A 26,734-nucleotide genomic window follows, 5' to 3' on the forward strand; every position below is an offset into this window, starting at 1 on the left:
AAAACCCATTAAGTATTCTTCTCCTCTATCTCAATTCTTCTTTTTTTGTCCTCTTCCTAAATTCTGGATATTTAGGAAACTACTTCTCTTTTTTTCTCTACACTCTCACATTCATAAAATAAGAACTTAGTACTTTCTCAAAAGTTATCACTGTGAGAACAAATTTCATCCTCCCCTAAAATTCCCTTACCATGATCATATAAGTAAAACAAACTCAACAATACTAGTGAAAACCCACTAGCTCCAGGACAAGGTTAATGTACAGGTTTTATTTGTCTTTTTCTTGAGTTTTCTGCATTCATTGCATGTGAGGCAGCTTAAGACCTACACATGGTAGCCTGGGAATCTGTTTGAAAATTTGACTTTCCTCTTATGAATACATCATTTTAAAGGCTTTAAATAAACTTTGACCCCTGTCAATTATGTGAGTTCCCATTTGTTTTGAAAATAGAGGTGAGAGTATATAGTAGTTAATGTTTTCTTCATAAACATTATAATTGGTACCTGAATAGGGAAATCTAAGAATACATACATAAGGAGAAAGGGATGATCAAATTAAAATGAGAGGTGAACAAACACTAAGTACCAGGTTTGCTCAGTCTCAAGATGAACTAAATCTGTTTTAAAAATAAAAGATATACTTACATTAAAATAACAGAAGAAATAAAGAAAAATAAGATTAAGGTAGGGAAAGGTAGGAATTTCCTTAGGAATATGAGTTCGCTCAAAAGCTACATTAGAAAGATACCAAAAGAGAAAAATGAGTTATATACCAAACTAACTGGTCTTAAAAATGGAACAGGGAGGAAAAGAAACATTATAGTTGTTATTTATAAGAAAGGAAGAATAATTGGTTCCGATGGTACCTGACTGAGAGACAGAAGTTAATTGTAGGATGGAAATATCAAGATTGAACCAGACCAGAAATCTAAGTGTGGTAAAATGCTCTTTTAAAGGCAGATGGAAAAAATGATAATAAGAGAAAGCAAAAAAACCGCACCTTGAAAACTGAGACTACCATACAAGGTAACATAAAATCTGTACAGCTTTGAGAAGTAAAAAAGAAGGGAGAGGGCTGGGGCTGTAGCTCAGTTGCAAAGAGCTTGCCTAGCATGTGTGAGGCATTGGGTTCAATTAACAAATAAAGTAAAGGCATTCAGTCCATCTACAACCACAAAAAAAAAAAAAAAAAAAAAAAAAAAATTTAAAGGGAGGGAGATTATCTTAAAATACTGAACCATTTCAGGTACATTTCTTGTTAACAATTATTACAAATGGCAACATCATACAGCAAGGTACTATAAAGGAAAGTGCACCAGAAAGTTAGGTCTCAGGAGTGAACAAGAAAGGCAAATGTTAAAGAGAAACAAAGAGGTCAGTCCTAGGTTTAATGTTTGGGCTACCAAGATTTTCTAAAGTAAGGAAGATGACAGTGGGCAAAAGTTTTTGGTACTGAAAGCTTTTGGATAAATTGAGGACTCCTTGACTTTCATCTCTGTATTATGGAAGATACTGTAAGAGACTGAAAGAGCAAAAAGAAAAGAGAAAGGAAAAGAAAGAGGCCAGCCAGACTTAAGAATAGCCTAAAATGTAAACAAAAATAAAAAACAGCTATGTTTATCTAAAATGACATGACATATCCTACTACTGCTGAAAGCAATGTGATAAGCAGTGTAAAAGAAATGTTTACACTGCCAATAAAGTTTAACAAATTATGAAAGACCTAGAGCAAATAAAAGCAGAGTTTTTAAAAAGGACTAAGAAAAAGAAAAGACCAGATATTATCTTCACTGGGCTCTAAAAAGCATAAACTTCAGAAACAATAATAGGTAATTGTTGATGAGTTTTATTGGTAAAATTAAGGTACAAGTTATGATGTCTGCAAGTTGGTACAAAAGATTGGCACCATGCTAAGGTTGAAGAGAAAAACTGACTAGTTACCCTATTTCCAGGGCATTCTCCCTCTTCCCTCCAATATCATGAAATCATACTGGCAAAAGTAATGAGAGTCAACTGTACTATATGTTAAATTCAGGGAATTACTAGTGTTTCTAGATTTAATGAGTATTGGACTGCATTCAATAATAAATATTTCACCTACTGACCTTCTGAACTCTTAAAAAAAAAAGATTGGCATTTAAATAATTATCCTTTAGTGAGGTGAAGGAAGCCACCCAAAACAGAGGAAGACAACCTAAGCTACAGCTTGAAAAATCCCCACCTCTAAACCATAGAGGCACACAAGAGACCCTTTGGTTTAGATGAGGCAACATTCTAGAAAGGAAGGAATTTGAGATTTTAATCTTTGGACTCTAGATTTTCTTCTTGTAAAACAGGAAACATTCACTAAATCAAATTTGATATACTGCCTTTCAATTGACTAAATATGATACATTTAGTCTCCTGTACCAAAGCTACTTACATCCCCAAATTACAACTTAAAAGAAAACTTTAAACTTAAAAACTATCATGAGGAAGAGATGTAGCTCAGTAGTAGAGCACATACTAAACATACAAGGGGCCCTGGATTTAATCCCCAGCACTGAAGGAACAAAAAAACAAAACAAAACAAAAAAAAATCATACCTAAATTAACTAAAACAGAAAAGCAGCCTCTATTCAAAGTCCATTTAAGTTTTATAGTTCAATAAACTTAATTATCAGTTACCTTAAAATTAATTGTTCTAAATAGGAAAGATATCCTCAAGATTAATTAATGTACATTATGGCTAATTATTAACAAATTCTGTTATTCCTTTCTTTTTTAAAGAAACTTAATAACTTTTCTAATCCAATAGAATGAAAATCATAGTGTTAATTTAGATGTCTTAATTGTTCCCTCTACCATCTACTATTTATTGCTAATATTACTACCATATACCGATATTCAGATAAAAAACTCAATGTAATTTAATAGAAATCTTAGAATTTCTTAGAATTCTTTTGTCTTGTTTTTACAATCAACAAGATTCAGCTAAATTCTTTATTTCCACTATATTTCTTGAAACTATTCCTGCCACTCCATTTTCACTGCAATCATTCACCCAGGCCCTTAGTCACTCCATTTCTAAATAATTAATAAAGTTTCCTTTCTTTGTGTAGGTAGTTCATTCTTTAACTCCTCTAGTCTACCTTAAAACATTTTAAGATTAATTAATGATGACACTACTTTGCTCTACAAATTTTAAAACCCTAAGCCAAGATCCAGACCAATACTTTTTCCCCAATCTAATACCTACCAATAATTTCTACGTTCTAGTTCAGTGGATCTTAAAACTTTAGTATGCATTAGAATTAGTATCAGAACCTAGAAGGCTTGTGTAAAACATAAATTGCTGGACCCTCGCCCCAGGGCTTCAAATCATCTGCCATTGTGGGAAACAAAAATTGCATACACACTCTATATAAACACAGCATAACGTGTAGGAAATCAAATAAATTAAATAGCATCTTGACATATTTCCCCTTTCCTAGCTACATATTTTGGGAGTAGGTACTTAACCTGAGTCTCAACTGCATCATTCATAAAATTAAGATAAAAATAGTACTTATAAAATGGTTGCAAAGAATAAATGAGAATCTACGACAGGAATTGACATATTTTTTTCTTAAAGAACCAGAAAATAGTTTATGGGTCATACATCCTTCACCCCAATTACTCAATCCAGCTATATCATGAAAGCAGTCACTGAAAAATATAGAAATGAATGGGCAAATTCCAATGAAGCTTACTTACAAAAATAGGCAGCACTACCTATGGATTACAGCAAAGGTTTACAACTTTTGGTGTGTCTGGATTGTTGTTGCCTTATTTGTTTGTATGGCAAGTTTTAAAATTAAGAGAATCATAAAAAATCTTGGACTAGCTCACAAAAGAAAATGATGGCTTATCATCAAGAAATGGATTATCATCAAGAAATCCTGTTCTAGTGAAATAATTCATCTGATTTTTCTTCAAAACACTTTTCCTCTAAATTTGGGATGTGACTATGTTGGGAATGGATTGAACCATAGTCAAATTATAGAATTCCTGTTACAAACAAATTTTTACTCTAGTTCTTTGTGTTTTTTGTAGTTACCATTATATTTTTTCTAGATCATCACACAGTTACTAAAAACAGTTTTATGGCTGAATAATATTTTAGTTTTTGGAAGTTAAAATTATACTCAATTATTTTAAAGATTCTGGTTGCTTTCCCATTTTTAACTCATTATTTCATTAATTATAATTAATCTTATAATAAAAAGCTTTATTTCCAAATTTATATTTTCTAATATAAAGTTCTACAAGAAAATACACATTAATATAACATAATATATAATATATAGTTTGATAAGAATGATTATGTCAAAAGGTATAAATTATTATTCAGATTTCTAATATACTGTGATGAATTGTAGGACAAAAGGTTGTGATTTGTTTTTTACTCCCCCAACTGAAAATGAGATAGGCATTTTTTAAACACACTTTCATGAGCATGGAATATACAAATTTTAAACTTTACTAATTCTATAATCTGGGAGAGCTCTGGGAAGTTTTTCAAAGGATGGTAATAGAACAAATTAAATAAAATCCAAAAATGTATTATCCATTTTGATTTTGTAGGATTACTCAGTGTTAAATCTAAAATATGGGAAAGTAAAAATTTAATCATTTATAAACATTTAAAACGTATCCCATACCCTCCTGCATTCAAAACACAAATAATTTCTACTGTTTGTAATCAGAGCTTTAACCAGAGAATAACTGCTATAGTAAGTCACTGCTTCTAAGCATATCCCATTTAAATGGGTTAAGGAGGAATATTCAAAGAACTGAGAATCACTTCCTGCCAGGAACTTCTAATATCTTTAATTTTTTTTTATCTTTCTTTCATGTTCATGAACATCTTCAGTTTTTGCTGCTATGGGTCTTTTTTACTGTTTAATCAATATCCATTCCACTACTTCAGCTCAATCAATATTAATATGCTACAATATGAAATAGATGCATATCTATAATATGCAGATACTATAATACATACCAAGTAGATATTCCCAGGTATAATACAATGTATATGTGTATTGTACTAGGGAAGTACACAGGCTGATTCTTGGCAGACTAGCCAGGTTCCAGTCTGATTATCACAATACTAGCTACATGACTTAGTCAAGCCACTTAATTTCTTATCTTAGTTTCCTGATCTGTAAAGTGAGAATAATGTCATATTCCACATGGGTATGTGGCAGATTAAAAAAAAAAAAAGGCTAAGTACTTTTCATACTTTTCAAGGCATAGAAAACACTGAAACTATGAGTTATAGTTATATGTTTGTATACATACAAAACATCCCAATATAATTTCCAGATATTAAAAACATAATATACACACATCAATCATCAGTGCTATAGTTTGAATATTTCCCCCACAATTTCATATGTTGAGAACTTAATGCCCAAACCCATTTATTGATGGTATTTGGAGACAGTGCTTTTGGGAAGTATAAGATCACAAGGATAAGACAATCATTATGGAATTAGGAGTTTTTATAAGAAGAGAAAAACATAAGGATACTCCCATCATTGCTCTTTCGATGTGATGCTTTCCATCTTGTTTTACCTCAGCAAGAAGGCCCACACCAAAAGCAGCCCATCAATACTGGACTCCTAGCCTCCAGAACTGACAGAAATATTTCTTTCCTTTTTAAATTACCAAATCTATAGTATTCTATTTTAAACACAGAAAATAGTCTCAGACAATTAGCAGTAGTAAGAATTTAAGAATTTAGAACACTGAAACTTTAGAGTAGCAAAAATACTGGTAATGTCATTTAATTCTAATTGTAGAAATATGTTAATAAATTGACTACACATATTTTGAGGATAGTACATACATACATATAAATACATATTTTCACAGTACACACAGCAGGGCTTTGACCTGTCTGCTAATATCTACTCATATAACGACTTTTCCTTCTGTCTTTTCTCCCTTCACTTCTCTGTGCTGTTTGGCCACAATGGGACCAGAAAATTATTCTTTTTTCCTCGTCAAAGTTAACTAACCAATTAATTGCAGAGTATCACTCAACCCTGAATGAATGAGTCATGTTCTCCATGTCTTCACCTAGTAAGCACTGATAAACAAAGGTACAAACTAGTGGTCACTCTACAATCATAATTACCAAACTCTAATAGTGCTGGTATCAGTTCAATCTACTTCTCAAATAAGTTATCATCTTAGACCTCCATTCTCTTTAATCTCCAACCATCTAATGCACTCTTAAAGGATGAACTATTTTCTGTAAAGCTCATATAAAAGCAATCCCTCCATGTATGTTTTGAAACTTGTACTTCCTTCCTTTCAGGAATTTTCTATTATTATCACTTAATTCTTCTCCTCCTTTCAAATGGCTCATTCTAAAGGTGTTTAACGAACCCAATTTATTTAGTTTAGATTTCTTCCATTCAATCCACAATCCTTCTCATTACTACCCATATCCTTCCTTCTCCTTTACACATTATGTATACTGCCTCTATTTCTTTATCTCCCATGCCTCACTAAGTCCTTTCTTGGAGTTGCGAAAGATTCCATGTTAATATAACTGAATCTCAACAGCTTCCATTGCAGGTTACCACTCACTCTATCCTGATACATTGTCTCACCTTGCCTTCAGTGAAACTATAGTTCCCTGGTTTTCTCTAATCTCTTCAATCCTTCTCAAACTTCATTTGAAGCCTCATCCACTCCTACTAGGCCGTTTAATTTTGGAGTTCCTCAAGCTTCAGTATTAATTCCTCTTATTTCCCTACTTGATTGTTTTTGTCCCTTGTGAGTGCATTCACACATCTGGCTTCAGATAACAATCACACAGCTCAAACCTCCCTTATGAGCTATAATTTCTGTAAGTCCAACTATCTTTAAAATCTCCTTGTTCAAAGCAAAAGTACTTTAAATTCAACATGTTCAAACTAAACCAAAGAATCTCAGCAGAGCTCAACTTGTCCAAATATCCACATTAGCATATCTACTATGTATCCCCAAAGTCTTATATAAGTGACAAGCCTCAACCCTCACATCAATGATTTTATTACTGCTCAGATAAAGAGTCTGGGTTATTTTCATATTCACTGCTGCTTTTGAGAGTTGAAGATATAGAGTCTTAATGTGCTAGACTTTAGGAATAGGAACACAAATCACTCTCCTTTCATATTTAGGTTGCTACAGTATCTTCACTAGCCCTAAAATCCTGAGGAGTACATATTAATATACATTAAAATGGCATTCAATCAAACAGATTTTTATGATCAAATTCTTTCAAATACTTCACCAGACACATATTTTATCATAAATTTCTTGAATTTAAAGTTCTTTCTTGTTTGTAACTATTAAGGTATAGTTTAGCACATTTTGGCAGGAAAAAAAATCAGTGCCAACATTAACAGTACAACTGGTGCCTTACTTCTTTTTGGCAGAACTACAAAATGATGGTATCATTAAAAATCTTAAAAGTAACAAATTCCACTTAAAATATTTTCTTCTACCATTTTATCTACAAAATTAAAACTGGGGATAGGACCTTATACATACTATGCAAGCACTTTACCACAGAGCTATACCCTTAGCCTGAGGGGTTTTGTTTTGTTTTTGAGTTTTTTGTTTTGTTTTGTTTTTTAGTACCAGGTTTTAAATCCAGGGGCACCCTACCCTTATGCTACCTCCCCAGTTCTATTTTTTATATTTTGAGATATGGTCTAGCTAAGCTGCTGAAGCAGGCCTCTATCTTGATCCTCTTGCCTTAGTCTCCCAAAGGGCTGAGAATACAGGCATGTACCCCCACCCTTGGCCTGGGACAGATTTTTTTAAGAAATGCAATGAATAGTTATTTAGAATGGTAGATATATATCTAATGCAAGTTTTTGTATAAATAAGTTATTTAAGTTTAGGATCTAATTAGTCAACCTAAATGACCTTTATTAAGTTCACTTAACCAATTCTTTAATTAAAAAAAAAGGCAGTTCACATATTTGGGGGAAATAACAAAATTTCATCATACTCAAAATGACTGAATTGTAGAAAATAATCTGTGAAGCAGAAAAAGAAAAAAAAATATTACTTTATACCTTATTTTTCCTTTGATTATAACAGAAGTAGGTTTAATCAAAAAAAATCTAAGGAAATAAACAGGTTTAAGAAAATATATGGTATAAGAAAAAGAATGATCTAGAGATGTAGCTCAGTAGTAAAGCAGTTGATATATAGGGCCCTGGATTCAATCCCCAGGACCACAAAGAAAAAAATTTTAAAAGCAAGAAAAATAAAATTCAGTAATAAATGTACCACTAAGAAGTCACCCACTGCTAACAATTAGGCATAATGTTTTTCAGTCTTTTTTATTAACAAAATTTAAATCATCTGTGTCCTGTCTTTGCAGAAATTAAAATGACATTCAATCAAACTAGAGGTTGAAGATCCTTAAATCAAAAATTCAAAATCCAGTGCTCCAAAACCTGAAACTTTCTAAGTGCCAAAATAGTACCATAAGTCAAAAATTCAACATCTGACCTCAGGTAACAGATCAAAATAAAAAATGCAAGATGCACCAAAAATATCAAATAAAATTACCTTCAGTCTACACGAATGAAGTTTATATTGGGTGTTGGGTCCCCCAAGATATCTTATTATGTACATGCAAATATTACAAAATCTAAAAAATTCCAAAATCCAAAATACTTTTGGTAACAAGCATTTCAGATAAAGGATATTCAACTTGCATAAAAAATTTCCCATATGAAAAAATATTATTTGTCTTTGGGGGTGGGGAACACAGAATTCCATTATATGTAAAGCTCTTCTACCATTTCTCATTAAGATTATTTTTTTCAATGATTTGTTATTATAAATAATATCATTGTGAACAGTTAGAATTCAACCTGAAAAGCACTAAAAAACAATAATACTTAGTTCCCCAAATATAATCATCATGACCTAAGATTCATTTAAATTTTTTTCCTAGTAAAAAAGTTCATGGTTTTCCATGAAATTCACCTTTTATGAACTGGAAGTATCCAAATGTGCCAAATTTTAAAAACAATTTTTTAAAAATCACTTTAAAAAAAACAGCTAAAAATTTTACTTTGCAATTTAGAAATAAAAATAAAATAACTCTGCCAAAGGAATACATAAAGTAAATGGATGCAATGAAATTATTTCTAGCTCTGAATACAGAACAGGTCAAGAACACTCTTGCAAAAGTAATAAATCACTGTAGTTACTTTTAATATTTTTTCTTTTCATCATCTTTCGTGTCTATTATTCTTTACTGAGCTAGAAAACTAATTTGAGACTTCTAGTTAAGTATGGCAGATTGAACACACATTTACTTCTGTTCCCACTTGCAAACTCCACTAAAATAACAGTAAAATATTTTTGTTTTAAAAGACCTAAATCCACAAGGACAAAAGGAATTAGAAAGGAGATGACTATATTTGGGTAGCTAGAAATTAGATGGATGGGTGGTAACTGGCTAAACAGACCTAAGAAACTGAAACCCATTCCATGAGTGGAGAGAATTTAGGAATTGATTTGTGCCTCAAGAGCCTCAGAACCCCAGAAAATCTCAGGAATTTGAGGCACCACATACCTCTAAAAATGGAAATAAAAGCAAAATGAAAGAGAGAGAGAGATCAATTTAAAATGTTCCCAAGACTCCCTTCATAGCAAAACAATGGAAACTACCTCCTAATTCTCTAGGGAGGCTGAAAACTAATTTTCTGGAGAGAAAGAAATGAAGTGCAGAGGGAAGTTTGAAAGAAAGGAAGTATGGAGAAAACAAGATAAAATCAAAGTGTACATACTGAATATCCTGAAAGTCAATGGACATGTAGTCCCTACCTTCCTCAATTAAGTCTACTGATCAAATGCACAATTAAAGAAAAAACAGTCAGGTGTGGTGGGGCACACCTGTAATCCCAGCCACTTAGGAAGCTGAGACAGGGAGGATCCTAAATTGAAGGCCAGCCTCAATAACTTGGGGAGGCCCTCAGCAACTTAATTGAGACCCTGTCTAAAAATAAAAAATAGAAAAGACTGGGAATGTAGGTCAATAGTAAAGTGCCTCTGGGTTAAATCCCTCCTTTTTAAATAAAGAAATATATTTATAAACATGAAGGTAAATACTAAAAGAACTAAGAATTATACGGATTGCCTTTGAAAAGTAAGAAGTAGAGAAGGAAAGAGAGCATGACTGCTAGTTTTTGTACGCTATGACTCTTCCCATCATGAAAAGTTAGTTATATCTATAATTCCTATTCTTATTTTCTTTCTTCCCTACTAGCAAAATCATAACACGTGCACTAATCAGGAAAACACAAAAATTTGAACAAAAAATTTCCTAACATTCTTTTCAGATGGGGATAGTTAAACAACCTGGAAGAAGTCAATAAGTAGGATTTGAGGCAAATGGTTTTTTTGTTTATCCCACAGAGATGCCTATTCCTACCACTTGGAAGTCATATGTGATGGCCTGAATTTTAACAACAATTTTGGGTCAAGAGACAAACTCAGGCTAGGAAGGTAAGGATGACTAATATGTGTAAATGACAATACAATAATGATAAGACTACTATACCATCCCTCTACTTACTATATAAGACTTTTTACATAAGAAATAAATGCCTACCTTGTTTAAGCTACTTAAGTCAGATTTTTATTAGCAGAAAAATTCAAGTCCTGATATTTGGCCTAGTATTTTTTAAATAATGTACATGGATAAAACTAAAGATACATTAAAAGATAATTTCAATTAATAGCAAAAATTGGTAAAAACTTATTATACAACTTAAGAAACTACTTCCTTTTTTAATTTTTTTTTATTTTAAAGAGAGAGTGAGAGAGGGGAGAGAGAGAGAGAGAATTTTTAATATTTATTTTTTAGTTCTCGGCGGACACAACATCTTTGTTGGTATGTGGTGCTGAGGATCGAACCCGGGCCGCACGCATGCCAGGCCAGCGTGCTACCGCTTGAGCCACATCCCCAGCCCCAAGAAACTACTTCCAAACTGGAAGTATTATGTAAATTCTATACAAAAACTAAGAGGTTTTCCCCCTAATTAATACCTCTAAAGAGACATACAAGTTATTTTATAGAAATAATAAAATTTTTTCTGTTAAGTATGTGTTACAGTGCCTACAAGAGTTCATCAAAATTTTTTTAAAGAATCATTAATTACCCTTTGCCACATGGAGCATTAAACATATAAAATATCCACTAAGCGTCTCAAAAGTATATCAGAATTTCTCCACATAAGCATTATTAATATTTTAGACCAAATTATTATTTATTGGAACTCTTCTGTGCATTATAGGACATTCTCTGACCTCTACTTACTTGCTGCCAATAATGACAATTGAAAATTTCAAGGTTCGCCATATGTAGTGGTGCACAACTGTAATCTCAGCAACTTGGGAGGCTGAGGCAGGAGAATAGCAAGTTAAAAGCCAACCTCAGCAGCTTAGCAAGACCCTATCTCAAAATAAAAAATAGAAAGAGCTGGGGATGTAGCTGTGGTAAAGCCCCCCCAGGGTTCAACCACCAGTACCCAAAGATAGACAGGTAGGTAGGTAGGTAGGTAGGGAAATAGGTAGGTAGACAACCATTCAAATGCCTACCCCCACAAGATGCAAAATTTCTAACAGAGAAAATGTAGTTGCTCTGCAAATCATTGGTTTCACCAGGAGCATCTGGTTATAAACAGAAATAGAACAGAATTTAAGAATTGTAACATTTCTAAATTTTCTCTTAAGTGTATTGTAGGATACAAACTATAAACTACCTTCATATTAGATTATCTCTAATGCCCCTTTTAAACTCAGTCGATTTCATATGACAGAAATATTAATAGCTTCTATTTAAGCCTATTTATGTACTAAGTATTGTACTAAGCACTTTATGTGCACTGACTCATTTTATACTCATGACATCCTCATGGGATGCCTATTAAGACAACTGTAGTACAAAATAAATTTAAGGTCCACTTTAATTAACATTTAAATGTGTTTCCAGAAATATTTATTATTTACTGTATTCATTCTGCCACCTAAGAAGAAAGTACCTTAACTTGTTTACAATTTTTCAATATATCTGGTAACAAAATAAGTTTAATTATTATAACCTTCAGGAATTCAGGAAATGTTCATAGCACCTAATAAGTCAGAGAAACAATAATGATCTGTTTCTTTAAATATTTTTTCCCATTATGGCATAATGAAACAATACTTTTTAAACTTTTTATCCATGATTCCTTGAGTACTTGCAGGAACATTTTTTTCTTCCCTTTGTACCAACTTGCCAAAAATAATTTTTTTCACTTTATAATTATTTGAAGATTATCTGTAATTTTAATCTGCTTTTCAGTATATACTGATGACTAGATCCAAATCTCATCTTGCCCACCTGCTGGAACCTACAAAAGTTAACTTGTTCAGGCCTAAATTTCAACTAAAGGCTAAGAGTTAAATGTCTTTAAAAAAAAAAAAAGTTACTTTCCCTTACTTTTCATCATCGAAGCAAATTAAGTATGTTAAGAGCCTATTTTATGTAAACATTTGTTTAGAATCTACTCATAAAGGCAAAAGGGAGTATGTGATAGGGCAGTTCAATGTTACAGATATCTTCTGTTTTAATTCTCATTATGATGACAGACATAGGACCTCTCTTCAAAAGAAATGTTCCTTCCTCTCTCCTTTCACCCACAAAACTAACTGCCAAGCATTTTGATTCATATTTCCCTCTAAAAGGAGAAAGATAAATTGGAGCTTTTCTTCTCAATACCATGGGGCTGTGAGTATATTTCATATATTGAGTTAACTGACACCTACCAAGTGCATGTTATCCATTTTAAAGATTACCCGTGATTAAGTCATTTTCTAATGAATACATATTATTTAATATTACTCTCAGTAGTAGAAATCCACATCTTTAAAAAGAAACAATTTAGGAAATTAGGTTATATAATCTAGTTTTCATACTGATAAAACAGAAGTCCTAAAGTAGAACTTTATTAATCAGTAGACAAAATCCAACTTAATACAGGTGATTCTTTTTACTCCATCTACTAGTCTGAATATAAAAAAATAACTTCACAAAACTCACTGCAAGGTAGAACCAAAACAGAAATTCAAGAACAGACTCTATTGGTAATCTAGAGTATTATAAAATAAGTAGTACGATTTCAGATAAAAATTGTTAACATGAAAGTATGTCATTATAACATTCACAATTTAACAGTACAAACAAAAGCCCATTAGGTTTTTCTTTCTTAGCTTTATCTTCTAGGATATTCAGCAGATAGCAGAATTTTATAAAATAGTCAACTTTGTTCTTAACATTTTTACTGTCAATGATCTGCCAGTTTCTCACACGCTAAATTTGTTCATTTGTTCTTAAAATTGATTTCAAGAAACAAAATAAGAGTAGTTAGAAGTTCTCAAAATACTCTGTTACAGTTTCAAATTCTTCAGCAATTAAGGGTTATTTGATCAAGTAAGTAATAACAATAATATGAGCAAAACTGTGCTGTAGCTCAGTGGTAGAGCTCAAACCCTAAGTTCAATCTTCAGCCTTTAGCGCGACACACACACACACACACACACACACACACACAGAGGCACACAAGGCCAAGTTGCTTTCTAATGACATAAAAAGCAAAACAGAAAAAATTGGAGCAACTTTTTTGCCCCTGAATACATTAACAACATCAACTGTACACTAATTTTCAAAAGTTTAAAATTCCTGCTGATAAAGTCTACCATTAATATGGTTTCTAGAGGTAAAACAAGTGCTCTGAAAATAAGACATTGAACTTCTAAATCCAGTGACTGTCAATTATCAAAATAAAAATACATTTTCAAGAAAATCACTAAACTCAGAACAATGCCAAAAAAATTTGACACACCCTTTATACCAAGACAATTTCAATTTTCAAATTATCAATTACACTAAAAGTAAAAAAAAAAAAAAAGACAACTTAAACTCAAGCATTAAAAACTTACCTGAATATGCCAACTTCATCCTTTTTCTTTCAATGTTTAGAGGGGTATAAGTAAAAATGATATCCACTTGTTAGCTTTATTTCATGCCCATTACTAGAAAGAGATTAAATTATCTGATCCAAATCCTTACATATTTACTCATTTAACCACTATCCCTAATTGACATAGGAGGAAACTGAAGCACAGAGGGGTTAAGAAACTTACACAAGGCAAAACAGCTAAGAAGTGGTGGAGCAAGGATTTGAACCCTGTGCATCCAAGATATAAATTTTAAAAGGAGTAGGATGAACAAGGAATATTTTTTTTCAAAGTAGTTTGCAAAATAACGGTATTATAAATGAGAACAAAACATTTAAATAGTAAATGTATGAAGGTAAGACTACAGATTATCCAAACTTTACTCGTGAACAAGTAGGTTAGTACATATATATTAACAGTCAAATACTAACCTATATCCAATCCTAATGGCAGTCTAATTGAGTAAGGGAAATAATTTACTGTCACTGTTTGGACACTGAATTTTATAGGCTAAACAAAACACACCGTAATTTAAAGGACGATGGGGATGGTGATGGTGATGTAACTAGAGCAATAGTTTAAGGAAAACGACTTTCTCCATGAGCAGTTAATTAGTAAAGAGTGCGTGTGTCATGAGAGGGAGGTAAGAAAAGGAACGATGACAATCACACTCCTTTAAAGCCCCCCACCCCGGGGGTGGGGGTGGAGGGGGGACTAAATCACTGAGGGTCAGAGCCAAAACAAACTGGATGACTGACCCAGCGGGATCTAGGGAAGGGATGACAGGGAGACCCCCAACAGAGGGGGAGGGGTGGCGGTGACAGGAGAGGCAAGAGAGAAATGACATGCCTCCTAACCCCTTAAAAGAGGAGTACACAGAAGGCAAAGGGCGGAGAGGGAAGACAAAATGTTACCCGAGGTTCCAATGAAGTGAGAAGGAACAGGGTAGAAAACAAGAAAGGCGGGACCCTCGGGCAGGAAGGGGTCTGTTTGGGGCAGAGAAGGCACGTCAGAACAGAGCTTTCCGTCCAGCTGACCCTCCTTCTCCCCAGTCTCTTCTCACCCCCAAAACTCTCACTTTCCCAACAACCGTAAACCCACAAGTCACTCTTCTCCCCGTCCCCCACCCAGAGCCTGATAGGTACAGGCGGGGGAGGGGGGTCACCCTCACCCTCCTGCTGGACTGCAGAAGTGATTACCGAACATAGCGCAGATTGGTGGACCAGAAGGCCACGAGACGCAGAGAGGCCCAGAACCCGGGTGACAAGTCCGGGCGGCCGACGGGCGCCTCACCTGACAGAAGCGTCGGCAATAATCCCGACTGCTGATCCCGACGCCGTCGCCGCCGCCACAGCTGCCGCCACCAGCGCCACCTCTGCCGTCGCCCACAGCTCTAAGCCCTATGGGGCCCGGCGGCGATTCCACAATGGCCACGAGCTCTTCTCCGAGGCGCTCGGCCTCCTGGTCGCTCTCTTCCTCCGCCATGAGGCTCTCGCCGCCCAGCGCGTACCAGCCCCTGCGCCGCCGCCGCTGTAGCTGCCTCGGCTAACCTCCTCCTCCTTTAGTTCCCTCCCCCTTCCCTCCGCCCCTGCCGGACAGGGGCCACTCGGATGGGCTCTACTTCCGGCTCCGCCCACCCACGCCCCCAGTTGTCATTGGAGAAATATAACCGCCAATCATACTCATTCCCGCCCTTCCACAGCTATTGGTTAAGTCAGCCGTCTGTTTGATACAGCCGTGGTCTGTTGGTCAATGCTGCTCGGCGGTTGCTGGGGACCGCCTACGGGCTCTGCCATAGGCGGTGCAGGAGGACGGGGCGCGGCGGGGGACACGGCGGCCGCCGCGGGGCTCGAGCGGGCAACGGCGTCGGCGGCGACGGGTCCTCCTCCTCCTCCTCCTCCTCCTCCCTCACCCCCTTGCACCTCCTTTTCTTCCTCTTTACTTTCCGGCCGGATCTCGTCCACTTCCCCTAACAGCGGCCCGGATCTTACGGTACCGTAAGCTTGGGAGGCCAAGGGTGGGCCCGGCCGTTGGTGTGGGCTGTGGGCCCGGGGCCTTGGGTCCCGAAGCGGGAGCCGGGGGCGGGGCCGGGTGCCGTTGTCGGCGGGAGGAAGAGGGAGGAGACGGGAAGCCTGACAGCGGCCGCCTCCGCCAGGCGACTACCGCCTCCTCCCCTGAGACGGCCGCCAACTCGGCTGTCGAGTTCCTGGGCCCACAGCCGGCAGCTGAGACACGGCCCTACCCAGCTAGCGGGTGGGCGCGGTGGGGCGCCAGTGTGCTGAGCTCGGCGCGGGAGAACTGAGTCTAGACGCCAGGAACGTCCCGCGCCCCGCCTCTCCCCACCCCCGCCGGAACCCAGGGGCCTGGGGAGCTCGAGGAGATGTAGAGCGGGACGGAAAACCTAGAAGATACGGGGCTGAGAAGTGTGGGGGTAAACGTGAGGATCGAGTTGGTGGCGTGGAATTAACTAAACAGAGGTTTTAGAGACACCTGCGTTGTAGCCGTTGATTTTCTTTTTCATATTTTTATCCACCTTTCTTTCCCCTCCCCCATTTTTCTTTTCCATTTGTTTTCCGTGTTTTACAGTAAAGGCATGACTTCCCAGCACCTCAGGGAAAATAGGGTGCAAGCCCAGAAACTATTTCCCCACCACCACTTGTTGAAAAACTGATTTGAAGGCGTCTCCGGGTGTGAATAAACGGAAAGTGCCAGGATTTGATGTGTCTCAGGTTTTGCGCTGGAGACCCTTCACTACTAAGTATCAAGAAAAAAAACTGGAAACTAATCCGGTAAACATTTAAACTTGAAAACTTCTAATGAGCTTCATTTTGATCTAGTAAATTAGTTGCTGTTTTTCTTTTTTTCGCTAATTTCTACTGTCAACTTTTTAAACTTCATCGTTTGTTTAGAATATCCTTATCTTCTATTAAATACATTTGTTGTTTGGGTCTGTCAACTGGAGCATCCTCTGCTGGGTGAATAGCTGCCTCTAGAGTAACAGAAACGGACTTTTTAAAAGTTCCAGGACGTTGGAAAGTGTAGGCCTTTCACCTTAGCACAAATGATTGAACACTTTATACTGCAAACAATTGCATGTTTGTGTATTGTTTCAAAATTTGAAATCAAATATTTAAAAGTAGAATACTTTTCACATAGAAAATAGAATTTAAAACATAACTGGGTACAGATATTTAACGTTTTTCATGACTACCTTAAAGACATTGATCATAATCAGGATTAGTTTGTTATAGGAGTGTAAAATACATACCATTAACTTAAGGTATAAACATGTAATGATAACTTAGTAAATACTGAGCAGGAATCTTATCTGTCTTCTTTGCCATTACAAACCTATAACCTAATACTGTACCTGACAAATGAGAGTTGTACACTAAAACTTATCAATGCAAAAAAATACAATTTAAGCTTATTAAAACCTAGATTTTATCATAATTTTCAGAATTTCTGCGAAATGTTAAGTCCTCTGGATTGTGTCCAGAGATGTCCAACACACTGACAGTTTAAAGTTCTTTGGAGTGAAAATTCATGTTACTCAGCTATTAATTCTGTACTGTGGAGTAATACAATGTACTAGTACATTGTTTGTGATTATTCTTATAAAACATAATTCTTCAGAATATACTTGGGAATCTTTTTCTTAACATAGTTATACAGAACAGAGTTCCGATTCAGTTTTCTCAAATTTATTTTAATATCTTATAAACAGGGAAAAAATAAGACTTAGCTAATCATTTTTCACCAACTAAAGTATATTGGTTATCTCAGGTCACCAATGCCTTTAATTTATGTTTTTAACATTTAGTCCAATGGTCATAAAAGTTTTTAATTAGGATAAGTTGATAAATTATTAAGTTGCTTCTAAATTGAGTAACTATTTGGACAAATAGTTAAGATGCTCATTTGCTTTTTTTCCCCCCTCCTTTTTTGGTGTTTAGAATTAAACACAGGTCTTCACTCCTGCTAGGCAGGTGCTCTACCATGGAGCTACATCCCTAGTCTTTCATTTACTTTTTCCATCATCCACTTTTGAATGATCATCTATCCTATTGGACACTATATTAAGTCTTTGATTTTATCTAAATTATTGTTAATAGTGAAATAAATATTATCTAATACAGTTGTTCATGGCATATTGGCAAAAGGAAACCAAGCATGGAAAATAGAGCACTTTGCATATCTTGGATTATCATCTTTCAGAAAACTTAGGAGTTGTATACACGCATTAGCAAATAACTTACTTCAAGCTCTATATAGAGTACATCCCTCTTCATATAGAGTTATTCCAATTTAATGGCCCACATGTTAGAAGAAACTTTGTACACGGTTGAGTTCCTAAAATAATTTGCCCCAAAGTTCAACTTTTTATACTTGTCCCGGAAAGAAGCTCTTTTTTTTTTTTTTTTTTAATTTTTTTTTAGCTGTAGATGGACATTATGCCTTTCTTTGGGTTTTTTTTTTTCTTTCATGTGATTCTGGGGATCAAACCCAGTGCCTCACACATGCTAGGCAAGCGCTCTACCACTGAGCCACAACCCCAGCCCAAGAAGCTCTTTTAAACTCGAACACAGATCTAAATTGGATAAGATTAATATAATTAGTACTCGCAAAGTTTACTTTGATTAGGTTTTCCTGAAAGATAGTGACATATGGGATAGTTTGAGTTCTTCCATAGTTTTAATTTATTCAAATATCATTAATAAACAAAGAATTAACCTAGTTGTTAGTGTAACTTTCTCTAGTTTTGCCTTTCTGTAACATTGAGTGTTTAGTTAAGATTTAATGGAGTCTTTTAATTTGAATTAAGTTTTATGAAGACTTTAATTTTAAAATGTTTATACTGAAATGTTTATACTTTGCCTTTTATTGTCAGTTACTTCTAAAATAAACTTTGTCATATACTTATTTTTGTTTTTTGTCTTGAAAGAACCTAATTCAGGATTAAAATGGAACGATTTGTAGTAACAGCACCACCTGCCCGAAACCGTTCTAAGACTGCTTTGTATGTGACACCCCTGGATCGTGTCACTGAGTTTGGAGGTGAGCTTCACGAAGATGGAGGAAAACTCTTCTGCACTTCTTGCAATGTGGTTCTGAATCATGTTCGCAAGTCTGCAATCAGTGACCACCTCAAGTCAAAGACCCATACCAAGAGGAAGGCAGAATTTGAAGAGCAGAATGTGAGAAAGAAGCAGAGGCCCCTAACTGCATCTCTTCAGTGCAACAGTACTGCGCAAACAGAGAAAGTCAGTGTTATCCAGGACTTTGTGAAAATGTGCCTGGAAGCCAACATCCCCCTTGAGAAGGCCGATCACCCAGCAGTCCGTGCTTTCCTGTCTCGCCATGTGAAGAATGGAGGCTCCATACCTAAGTCAGACCAGCTGAGGAGAGCATATCTGCCTGATGGATATGAGAATGAGAATCAGCTCCTCAACTCACAAGATTGTTGACAAGGAGGTTACCACCGTTGTGATCAAGATAATAATGTGGAGTATTAAAGTTATGTGTTGATTGTGTGGTTCATTTTTATATTTATTTCATTTAAAATCATGTGATGCAGAATAGTTTTGCAATGTGTATATAGTTGCAGGCAAAAAAAAAAGAAAGAAAAAAAACCTCACTGCAAAACTTACTATTAATTAATTTTAGTCACCAATGGTATAAAGCAAAACTTAGGTATAAGAGTGTGCTAGGATACCTGAAGTCTGATGGTTATCTTTAAAATTGATGGTTTTTCTCCTGAAATGTTTGTGCATGAAAGAACAGCCCTGCTTTTTTAACCCTGTTGCCATATATGATTATTCCTTGTGAGATTACTTAATTATTTGGATTGATGACTAGCCTAGGAAATTGAAGCTGCTGCCAGGCAACACCACTTACAGTAACTTAAAGAAATTATTTCTGATTAGAGGATCCTCTTCAAAATGGAAGAGATGGTGGGAAACTGTTCTTATATCTTCAGATCCCTAGTAGAAACGATTGTTTATTTTGAACAGTTTTATTTGTATATGAAATACTTACCTAAGTACCCTTCAATTCCTCATTCTTTTCTCCCCCCTTTTTCAGGCTTGTATTTAGTTAGCAGCTTCTAGTGACCAAAAGACTAAAATCTTTCTTTTAATGTCAGTGCCAAAAAAAATATTGGGGATTTTGCAGTGACAAGATTTTAGTCTCTTATTATAAACACAAACTTTTGAACCATAGCTTTCATTTTAAGCATCATCTTAAATTTGTCTTGGTGTCACTTCAGGACTGATGTTTTAATTTAAACTGGTAGATATTTCGTGGTTGAGTTTCCTTTTTTTATGGAGAATTAGTAGTAACTTTTTGGCTGACAGATAAATAATAAAGAAATTGCTTTCTACACTTTTAATTTTTCCATAAAATTTTATAAGAGTTTATTTAGGTAAATAGACTAGACTAGAAACAAGTTTACTTACTTTCGTTTTTATCTGCTTTGCCTCTGGTGGTATAAGGTTTTTAAACATGAATGGTAAACAATTGTCTAGGAAAATCTGGTGAGACTTTGTAGTGGAGATCTAGCAGTATCCTGCATAGCTGTTTGGGTGAGGAAATAATCAGTTCTGTTAAAGGTCAACCATGTTCAGAAAATGATCTCTTCCTGAACCTCACTGTCCTATAGGATTGTCAGAGTACTGTAGCCCAGCTAAGTTCTCTCCATCAGAGATCCAAATTATAGTTTTTAAAAATTTAACAGCTGAAAACTTGAACCAGAGCTTTATTAAAAATTGTTAGTTGTTTGAAAACATTCAAGTTAAAAATATTGATAAAATTTATTTCTATTACAAAGCAGTGACAAATGATGCCCTATGTTACTTTTAGAGGGAGTTATCTTTGAGGTCATTTTTACCATATATCTTCATTTAAAAAAAGAAAAAAACAAAGTGAGTAAGAAAATACTAAACATCTTAAATGTCTTAAAAATTTAAGTTCCTAATTCAAATGGTCAGAGTGGCTATCTAATATTAAATTTTCTTTTCATTTTTAAAAGCCTGCTACCAAAATCACTTTGTCAAAATTTGAACTTTTAATTTTTCTCATGTTTGGTTATGTTAAAGTAGCACAATAAATGCTTAGAGTAGTGCTCTTATTGGTAAAGCACATACACAAGGAGACCAGCAGCAAAACAACCAAAATGTGTTTTGCTTTTACTTCTTGAAAAGAATTTGCAGGCAACCATGTTTAATTTGAATTTTTTAATATGGTAGAAGATCTAAGAAGCTAGGAAAATAATTGAGTTATCTAGAACATTTTCAGAATACAAAAATAAATTTATATATACAATCATTCCAATTTTTTGAAACTCCTTGTGATTTAGACTACTCCCTGTTGTTTGGGTATTATTTGCACTACTATTAACTATGTAGTGGAAGACCAAATTAGACCCCAGCAAACTGACTGATGTTACACTAGAAAAATCAGTAATTCACATTTGAGTTTCTAGCAGTTATTTCTTATTTGATGATAATTTAGGTCCTGTGTATTTTATTGTGTTCTTTCAGGCTCCTGACTGTTCCCACATTCACTGTATCTAGGGACTTAGTCCATTCTGTTAAGATTATATCATGTCCTTAGAAGACTTTTCCATCCTAAAGTGGGGGGAAGGGGTAATATTAGTGTTTCTTTACTGATTATGAACCGTTCATTCCCTGAAACTGGTTAACTTTGTCTTGTGGTTAAATAAGAATGATTGTTTTAGCCTGCTCAAACTGATAAAGATCCATGAAACCATGATTGGCATATGTTAGGTAACAAATGAGAATGTCCAAGAGGCTCTGGAGGTAGAGTGAACATGTGTACAGAAGCTTTCAATCTTAACTATATAGTGTTAGTGTGATGCTATCCTATTGGAAAAATAGCAACTTTTTTCTGTTTTATAAGTTGTATGCATAAACATAAGATTTGTAATGTTTCATTTATAAACTGCCTTCAACACATGCTTACATGTCAGTAGTATTTTCCCAAAGTATGGTAGTATGTCTTCCAGAATCTCACTATATGCTTACAGTAAATAGTTCCTAGCTTGTTGAAATGTTGAACATTTAATTGGTTTCTTTTTGATTATATGGGGCATATAACAAGCCTGAAGGACATTGTAATCATTTTTACAGGGTGAAAATTCAGAAAGATTTTGTATGAGAGCCTATATATATAGTTACTTTATCCATTATCATCTTTGATTAAGGCTTTTTTTTTCTCCCTCAAATGCTACTTCCAGTTAATGCATTTGACCTACCGAATTTTCAGGGACCAGCAAACCTTAAAAAAGTTCTGCATCTTACCTGTTGTAATCACCTAAGTATCAGTTTGGGATTATTCTGAAGTATTAATTTTTTAAAAGCTATTTTAAGTACAATTGGTAAGATGGCCACTCTGAAAGTTCCGTGTTAAAACTTTTGCCTAAAAGAATTTGTGTGTGTATCTTAATGGAAAATACCTACAAGCAAAATAAAATTTAAGATGGCCCAAAACAAAAGCCACAGTTTACCATTGATGCTTAGTCTTTGTAAGGGCTCTCTGTTTTGACTCACTTCAACTGCCATTTAATGAGGGCAGATAACCTTTAAACATGTTAATTTGATTGATTTACATGGAAGGTTAGTTCTGTAATTTCATTTAAAATATTACCTAAAATTGCTTTAGCTTCTGGTCAGCACTGATTAAAATGTGAATAGTCAAGTGGCTCTTTTAAACCTTGGTTTATATCAACCCTTACTATCATAGATTTCTGAGGTAAATACAGTTCTTATCTAGTGGTATTTTACTTGTATCCGGAATACTGTATTAATTAAAATTTTACTATGTTAATTTTTGTATTCCTGTGCTTATTTTTTGTTGTTGTTTTGCTTATGCATGTATCCTTAGTATAAATGTATTGCTTTTTAATGAGGTTTTGTCTTTGTGACTTTTAGAAATAAATTTCAAAAAGTTGTTTCAGAAGGTTTTGGAAGCACATTTTATTTTGCAAGCCAATGACAAATATAGTTCATAATTTCAAAAAATCAACAGATTTTATTAATTGACTTATTTTTCTCCCAGTTAAATCTTCCCTTTTTAGTTTTAGTCCTTATATTTATTATGTCAAACCACACATCATAGCTACAGACCTTTTTTACCCAAAATAATACAGGTAAGATTTAAAATTAACCAGTGCTTTAGTAGGAAACATTTCAATTCTCTTTTTAGGAATGGTGATTAGAAAACAAAGGGCTTCATTTGCATCTTAGAAAAAAAAATTTTTGATTTTTGAAAGATCTGCTTTATTTTGACCACTTGAATTAGGAAATTTTTCAAAAGAAATTTGAGGGGGTAGTGGGTATTTCCAGGGGTTGAACTCAGAGGCACTCAACCACTGAGCCATATTCCCAGCCCTATTTTATATTTAAATAGAGACAGGGTCTCACTGAATTGCTTAGTGCCCTGCTTTTGCTGAGGCTGGTTTTGAAGTCAAGATTCTCCTGCCTCAGCCTCCCTAGCCCTGCTGGAATTATAGGCATGCACCTCCACACCAGGCAGACAAATTGTTTTTTAATAGTTTTAATACCTCTGCCACTTAGATTTCTCAAGAAAAAACAATTTTTTAACTAATTTTTTCCTGGAATCGGTGATAAAAAAAATCTACATCTGGTTTAATATCACTAAACCATCCTGATCTTTATTTTTCCTAAGGAATTTCTTCACAACTACTAATAAAATGTGAAACAATTGGATGTATATGTCTCCGGGTTACATACTGTTTTTACTTTTCTTTGTGTACATTTGAGTTGTATCATGTGTCTGTACTATTGTATGTCATTCTGCAAGATTCTCTGTCAAGACAAGCTAATGTTTCACTGAGAAAGCTAAAACTAGAAAGGAATCGTGTGAAATTTATCTTATGTCCTTCACTGTGTTAACTTGAATTCAGTGGTTTAATATCCATATTATTGAGAGTGAATGCTCCTAGCTCACTTTTTTTAAAAGTGTTTTTTTTTTTTAAACATGACAGCAGAATCCATTTTGATATAATTTACAAGCATGGAATCCCATTCTTTCAGATGTGTATGTGTCATTTTCATACATGTACATGAGAAAATATGTCAGCTTCATTCCACTGTCTTTCCTTTTCTTGTACCCCCTCCCTTCCCTACATTCCCATTGTCTAGTCAATTGTATTTCTATTCTTCCCTCACCTGTTTCCCCTTATTATGGGTTAGCTTCCACATATTAGAGAAAACATTCAACCTTTGATTTGGGGGAAATGGCTTTCTTCACTTAGCATGATAGTCCATCCATTGCAGACACATATTAATAAGTAATTCTTTAATTTATGGCTGATTAATACTCTTGTATATATATATGTCACATTTTCTTATCCATTCATCATCATTCAAGACTATGTTGAATGGAAGTGGTGAAAGTGGGCATCCCTGTCTTGTTCCAGTTTTAGAGGGGATGTTTTTAATTCTTCATTTACAATGATGTTAGCCTTTGTTTTGCCATATATAGCTTTTAATGTTGAGGTATGATCCTTTTATCCCTATTTCTTCTAGTGTTTTAATGATGCATGGATGTTGTATTTTGTCAAATGCTTTTTCTGCATCTGTTAAGATAATCATGTGATTCTTGACTTTAAAGTCTATTTATGTGATGTGTTATATATATTCATTTCCATATTTTGAACCAAGCTTGCCTCCCTGGAATGAAACTCACTTGGTCATGGTGCAATGTCTTTTTAATATGTTTTTATATATGGTTTGCCAGTATTTTATTGAGAATCTTCGCATCTATTGGTTTGATGTTTTCTTTCCTTGATGTGTCTGTCTGGTTTTGGTATCAGGGTGATATTGGCTTCATAGAATGAGTTTGGAAGAGTCTCACCCTCCCCCCCAAAGAATTCCAGATCATATGTCTCCATGAATTTATTAATATCTTCAAGATTTTACAACTTATTGGAGTATGTATTTTCAAAATAGCTTCTGATTATCCTCTGTATTTGAGAATGTCTCTGTTATCTCCATTTTCATCATGGATTTTAGTAATTTGCCTATTTTCTCTCTTTCTCTTGGTTAGCTTGGCTAAGGGTTTATCAATTTTGTTTATTTTCTCAAAGAACCAATTGATTTTTTGAATTTTTTAAAATTTTGATTTTATCTGTTTTAGTTCTGATTTTAATTATTTCCTGTCCTCAGCTGATTTTGGTGTTAATTTGATTTTCTTGGGACTTAAGATGTAATGTTAGCTTATTTATTTGGCATCTTTCTATTTTGTTAATGTATGAGCCCAGTACTATGAACTTACCTTTGAGAATAGCCTTTATAGTATCCCAGGGATTTTGATATGCTGTATCATTATTCTCATTATTTTCATTTATCTCTATTTTTTTCAATTTTATCCCTGATTTCTTCTGCTATCCACTCATCATTCAATAATGACTTGTCTCCAGGTATTAAAGCAATTTCTATTTTCATCTTATCATTGATTTTTAATTTTATTCCATTAATATCAAATATAATGCAGGGTATTATCTATATTTTTTTGTATTTGCTAAGAGTCGCTTTGTATCCTAAAATATGCTCTATTTTAGAAAATGTTCCATGTGTGGCTAAGAAGAAAGTGTATTCAGTTACTGATGGATGAAATAGTCTATATACGTCTGTTAAGTCTAAATTATTGTGTTTTTTAGTTCTTAACTTTTTAATTTAGTTTTTCTTTGGATGTTCTATCTATTCATGAAAGAGGCATGTTAAAGTCACCAAGTAGTATTGTGTTGTGGTCTGACTGATTCTTAATATTGAGAAGGGCTTGTTTGATGTATATAGATTCTCCATTGTTTGAAGCATAGATATTTACAACTCTTATTTCTTGTTGTTTTATGACTGCCTTAAGCAGTATAAAATGGCCTTCTTTGTCTCTTCTGATTAACTTTGGCCTAAAGCTCACTTTATCAGATATTAGAATATAAACCCTGCTTATTTATGAGATCCCTGTGAATTATAGGTTTTTTCCCATCCTTTCATCTTTAGTCTGTTTATGTCTTTACCTATGGGGTGAGTCTCCTAGAGGCAGCATATTGTTGGAGCTTTTTTTTTTTAAATCCAGTATGCCATCCTATGTCTTTTCATTGATGAATTGAGTTCATTAACATTCCAGGTTATTGTTGAGACATGATTTTTATTTCCTGTCATTTTTATTTATTTCTAGTTAATAAGTTGGATTAGAGTCTTCTATGCTATTCTTCTAGTATAGTTTTACCCTCATTTCTGTTCTCCATTTCTTCCTTATGAAATATTTTGTTGAGTATGTTTTGTAGTGCCAGCTTTCTCTTTGTGAATTTTTTAAAAATTTTGTTTATTATTAAAGGTTTTAACCTCATCTTCAAATCTGAAGCTTAATTTTGCTGGATATAGTATTCTTGGTTGGCATCCATTTTTTTTTTCAGAGCTTGGAATATAGTATTCCAAGACTTCCTAGCTTTTAGGGTCTGTATTGAAAATTCAGCTGAGATCCAGATAGGTTTACCTCTAAATGTAACCAGTTGCTTTTCTCTGTATGCTTTTGAAATTCTATCCTTATTCTGTATGTTAGGCATTTTTATAATAATGTGCCTAGGAGGGACCTTTTGTAATTTTGGATATTTGGAGTCCTGTATGATTCCTGTATTTGA

General features: G+C 34.5%; 2 protein-coding genes across 3 annotated transcripts in view; one reads left to right on the forward strand and one right to left on the reverse strand.

The window, feature by feature from the left end:
- Znf654 (zinc finger protein 654) overlaps positions 1-15,663 on the reverse strand; it is a 75,608-nt gene extending 59,945 nt beyond the window's left edge. The window contains exon 1 of one of the 2 annotated variants that reach the window (XM_013362343.4): positions 15,343-15,663. In XM_013362343.4, the coding sequence (XP_013217797.1) occupies positions 15,343-15,534 (192 nt within the window). In that variant the 5' untranslated portion in view covers positions 15,535-15,663. The remainder of the gene's footprint in view (positions 1-15,342) is intronic. The other variant, XM_078044422.1, reaches the window with a different exon arrangement.
- Positions 15,664-15,822: 159 nt separating this feature from the next.
- Positions 15,823-22,896, forward strand: Cggbp1 (CGG triplet repeat binding protein 1). The gene is made up of 3 exons (XM_005334167.5): positions 15,823-16,041; positions 16,636-16,838; positions 18,995-22,896. The coding sequence occupies exon 3, from the start codon at positions 19,014-19,016 to the stop codon at positions 19,515-19,517; it is 504 nt and encodes a 167-aa protein (XP_005334224.1). The 5' UTR covers positions 15,823-16,041; positions 16,636-16,838; positions 18,995-19,013; the 3' UTR covers positions 19,518-22,896.
- The last annotated feature ends 3,838 nt before the right edge of the window (positions 22,897-26,734 follow it).

Source organism: Ictidomys tridecemlineatus, chromosome 3, assembly GCF_052094955.1.
Source record: "Ictidomys tridecemlineatus isolate mIctTri1 chromosome 3, mIctTri1.hap1, whole genome shotgun sequence".
NCBI lineage: Eukaryota > Metazoa > Chordata > Mammalia > Rodentia > Sciuridae > Ictidomys > Ictidomys tridecemlineatus.

Excerpts from the sequence above, each read along its gene's own strand:
- Cggbp1 (XM_005334167.5), top strand. The coding sequence starts at position 19,014 with ATGGAACGATTTGTAGTAACAGCACCACCTGCCCGAAACCGTTCTAAG.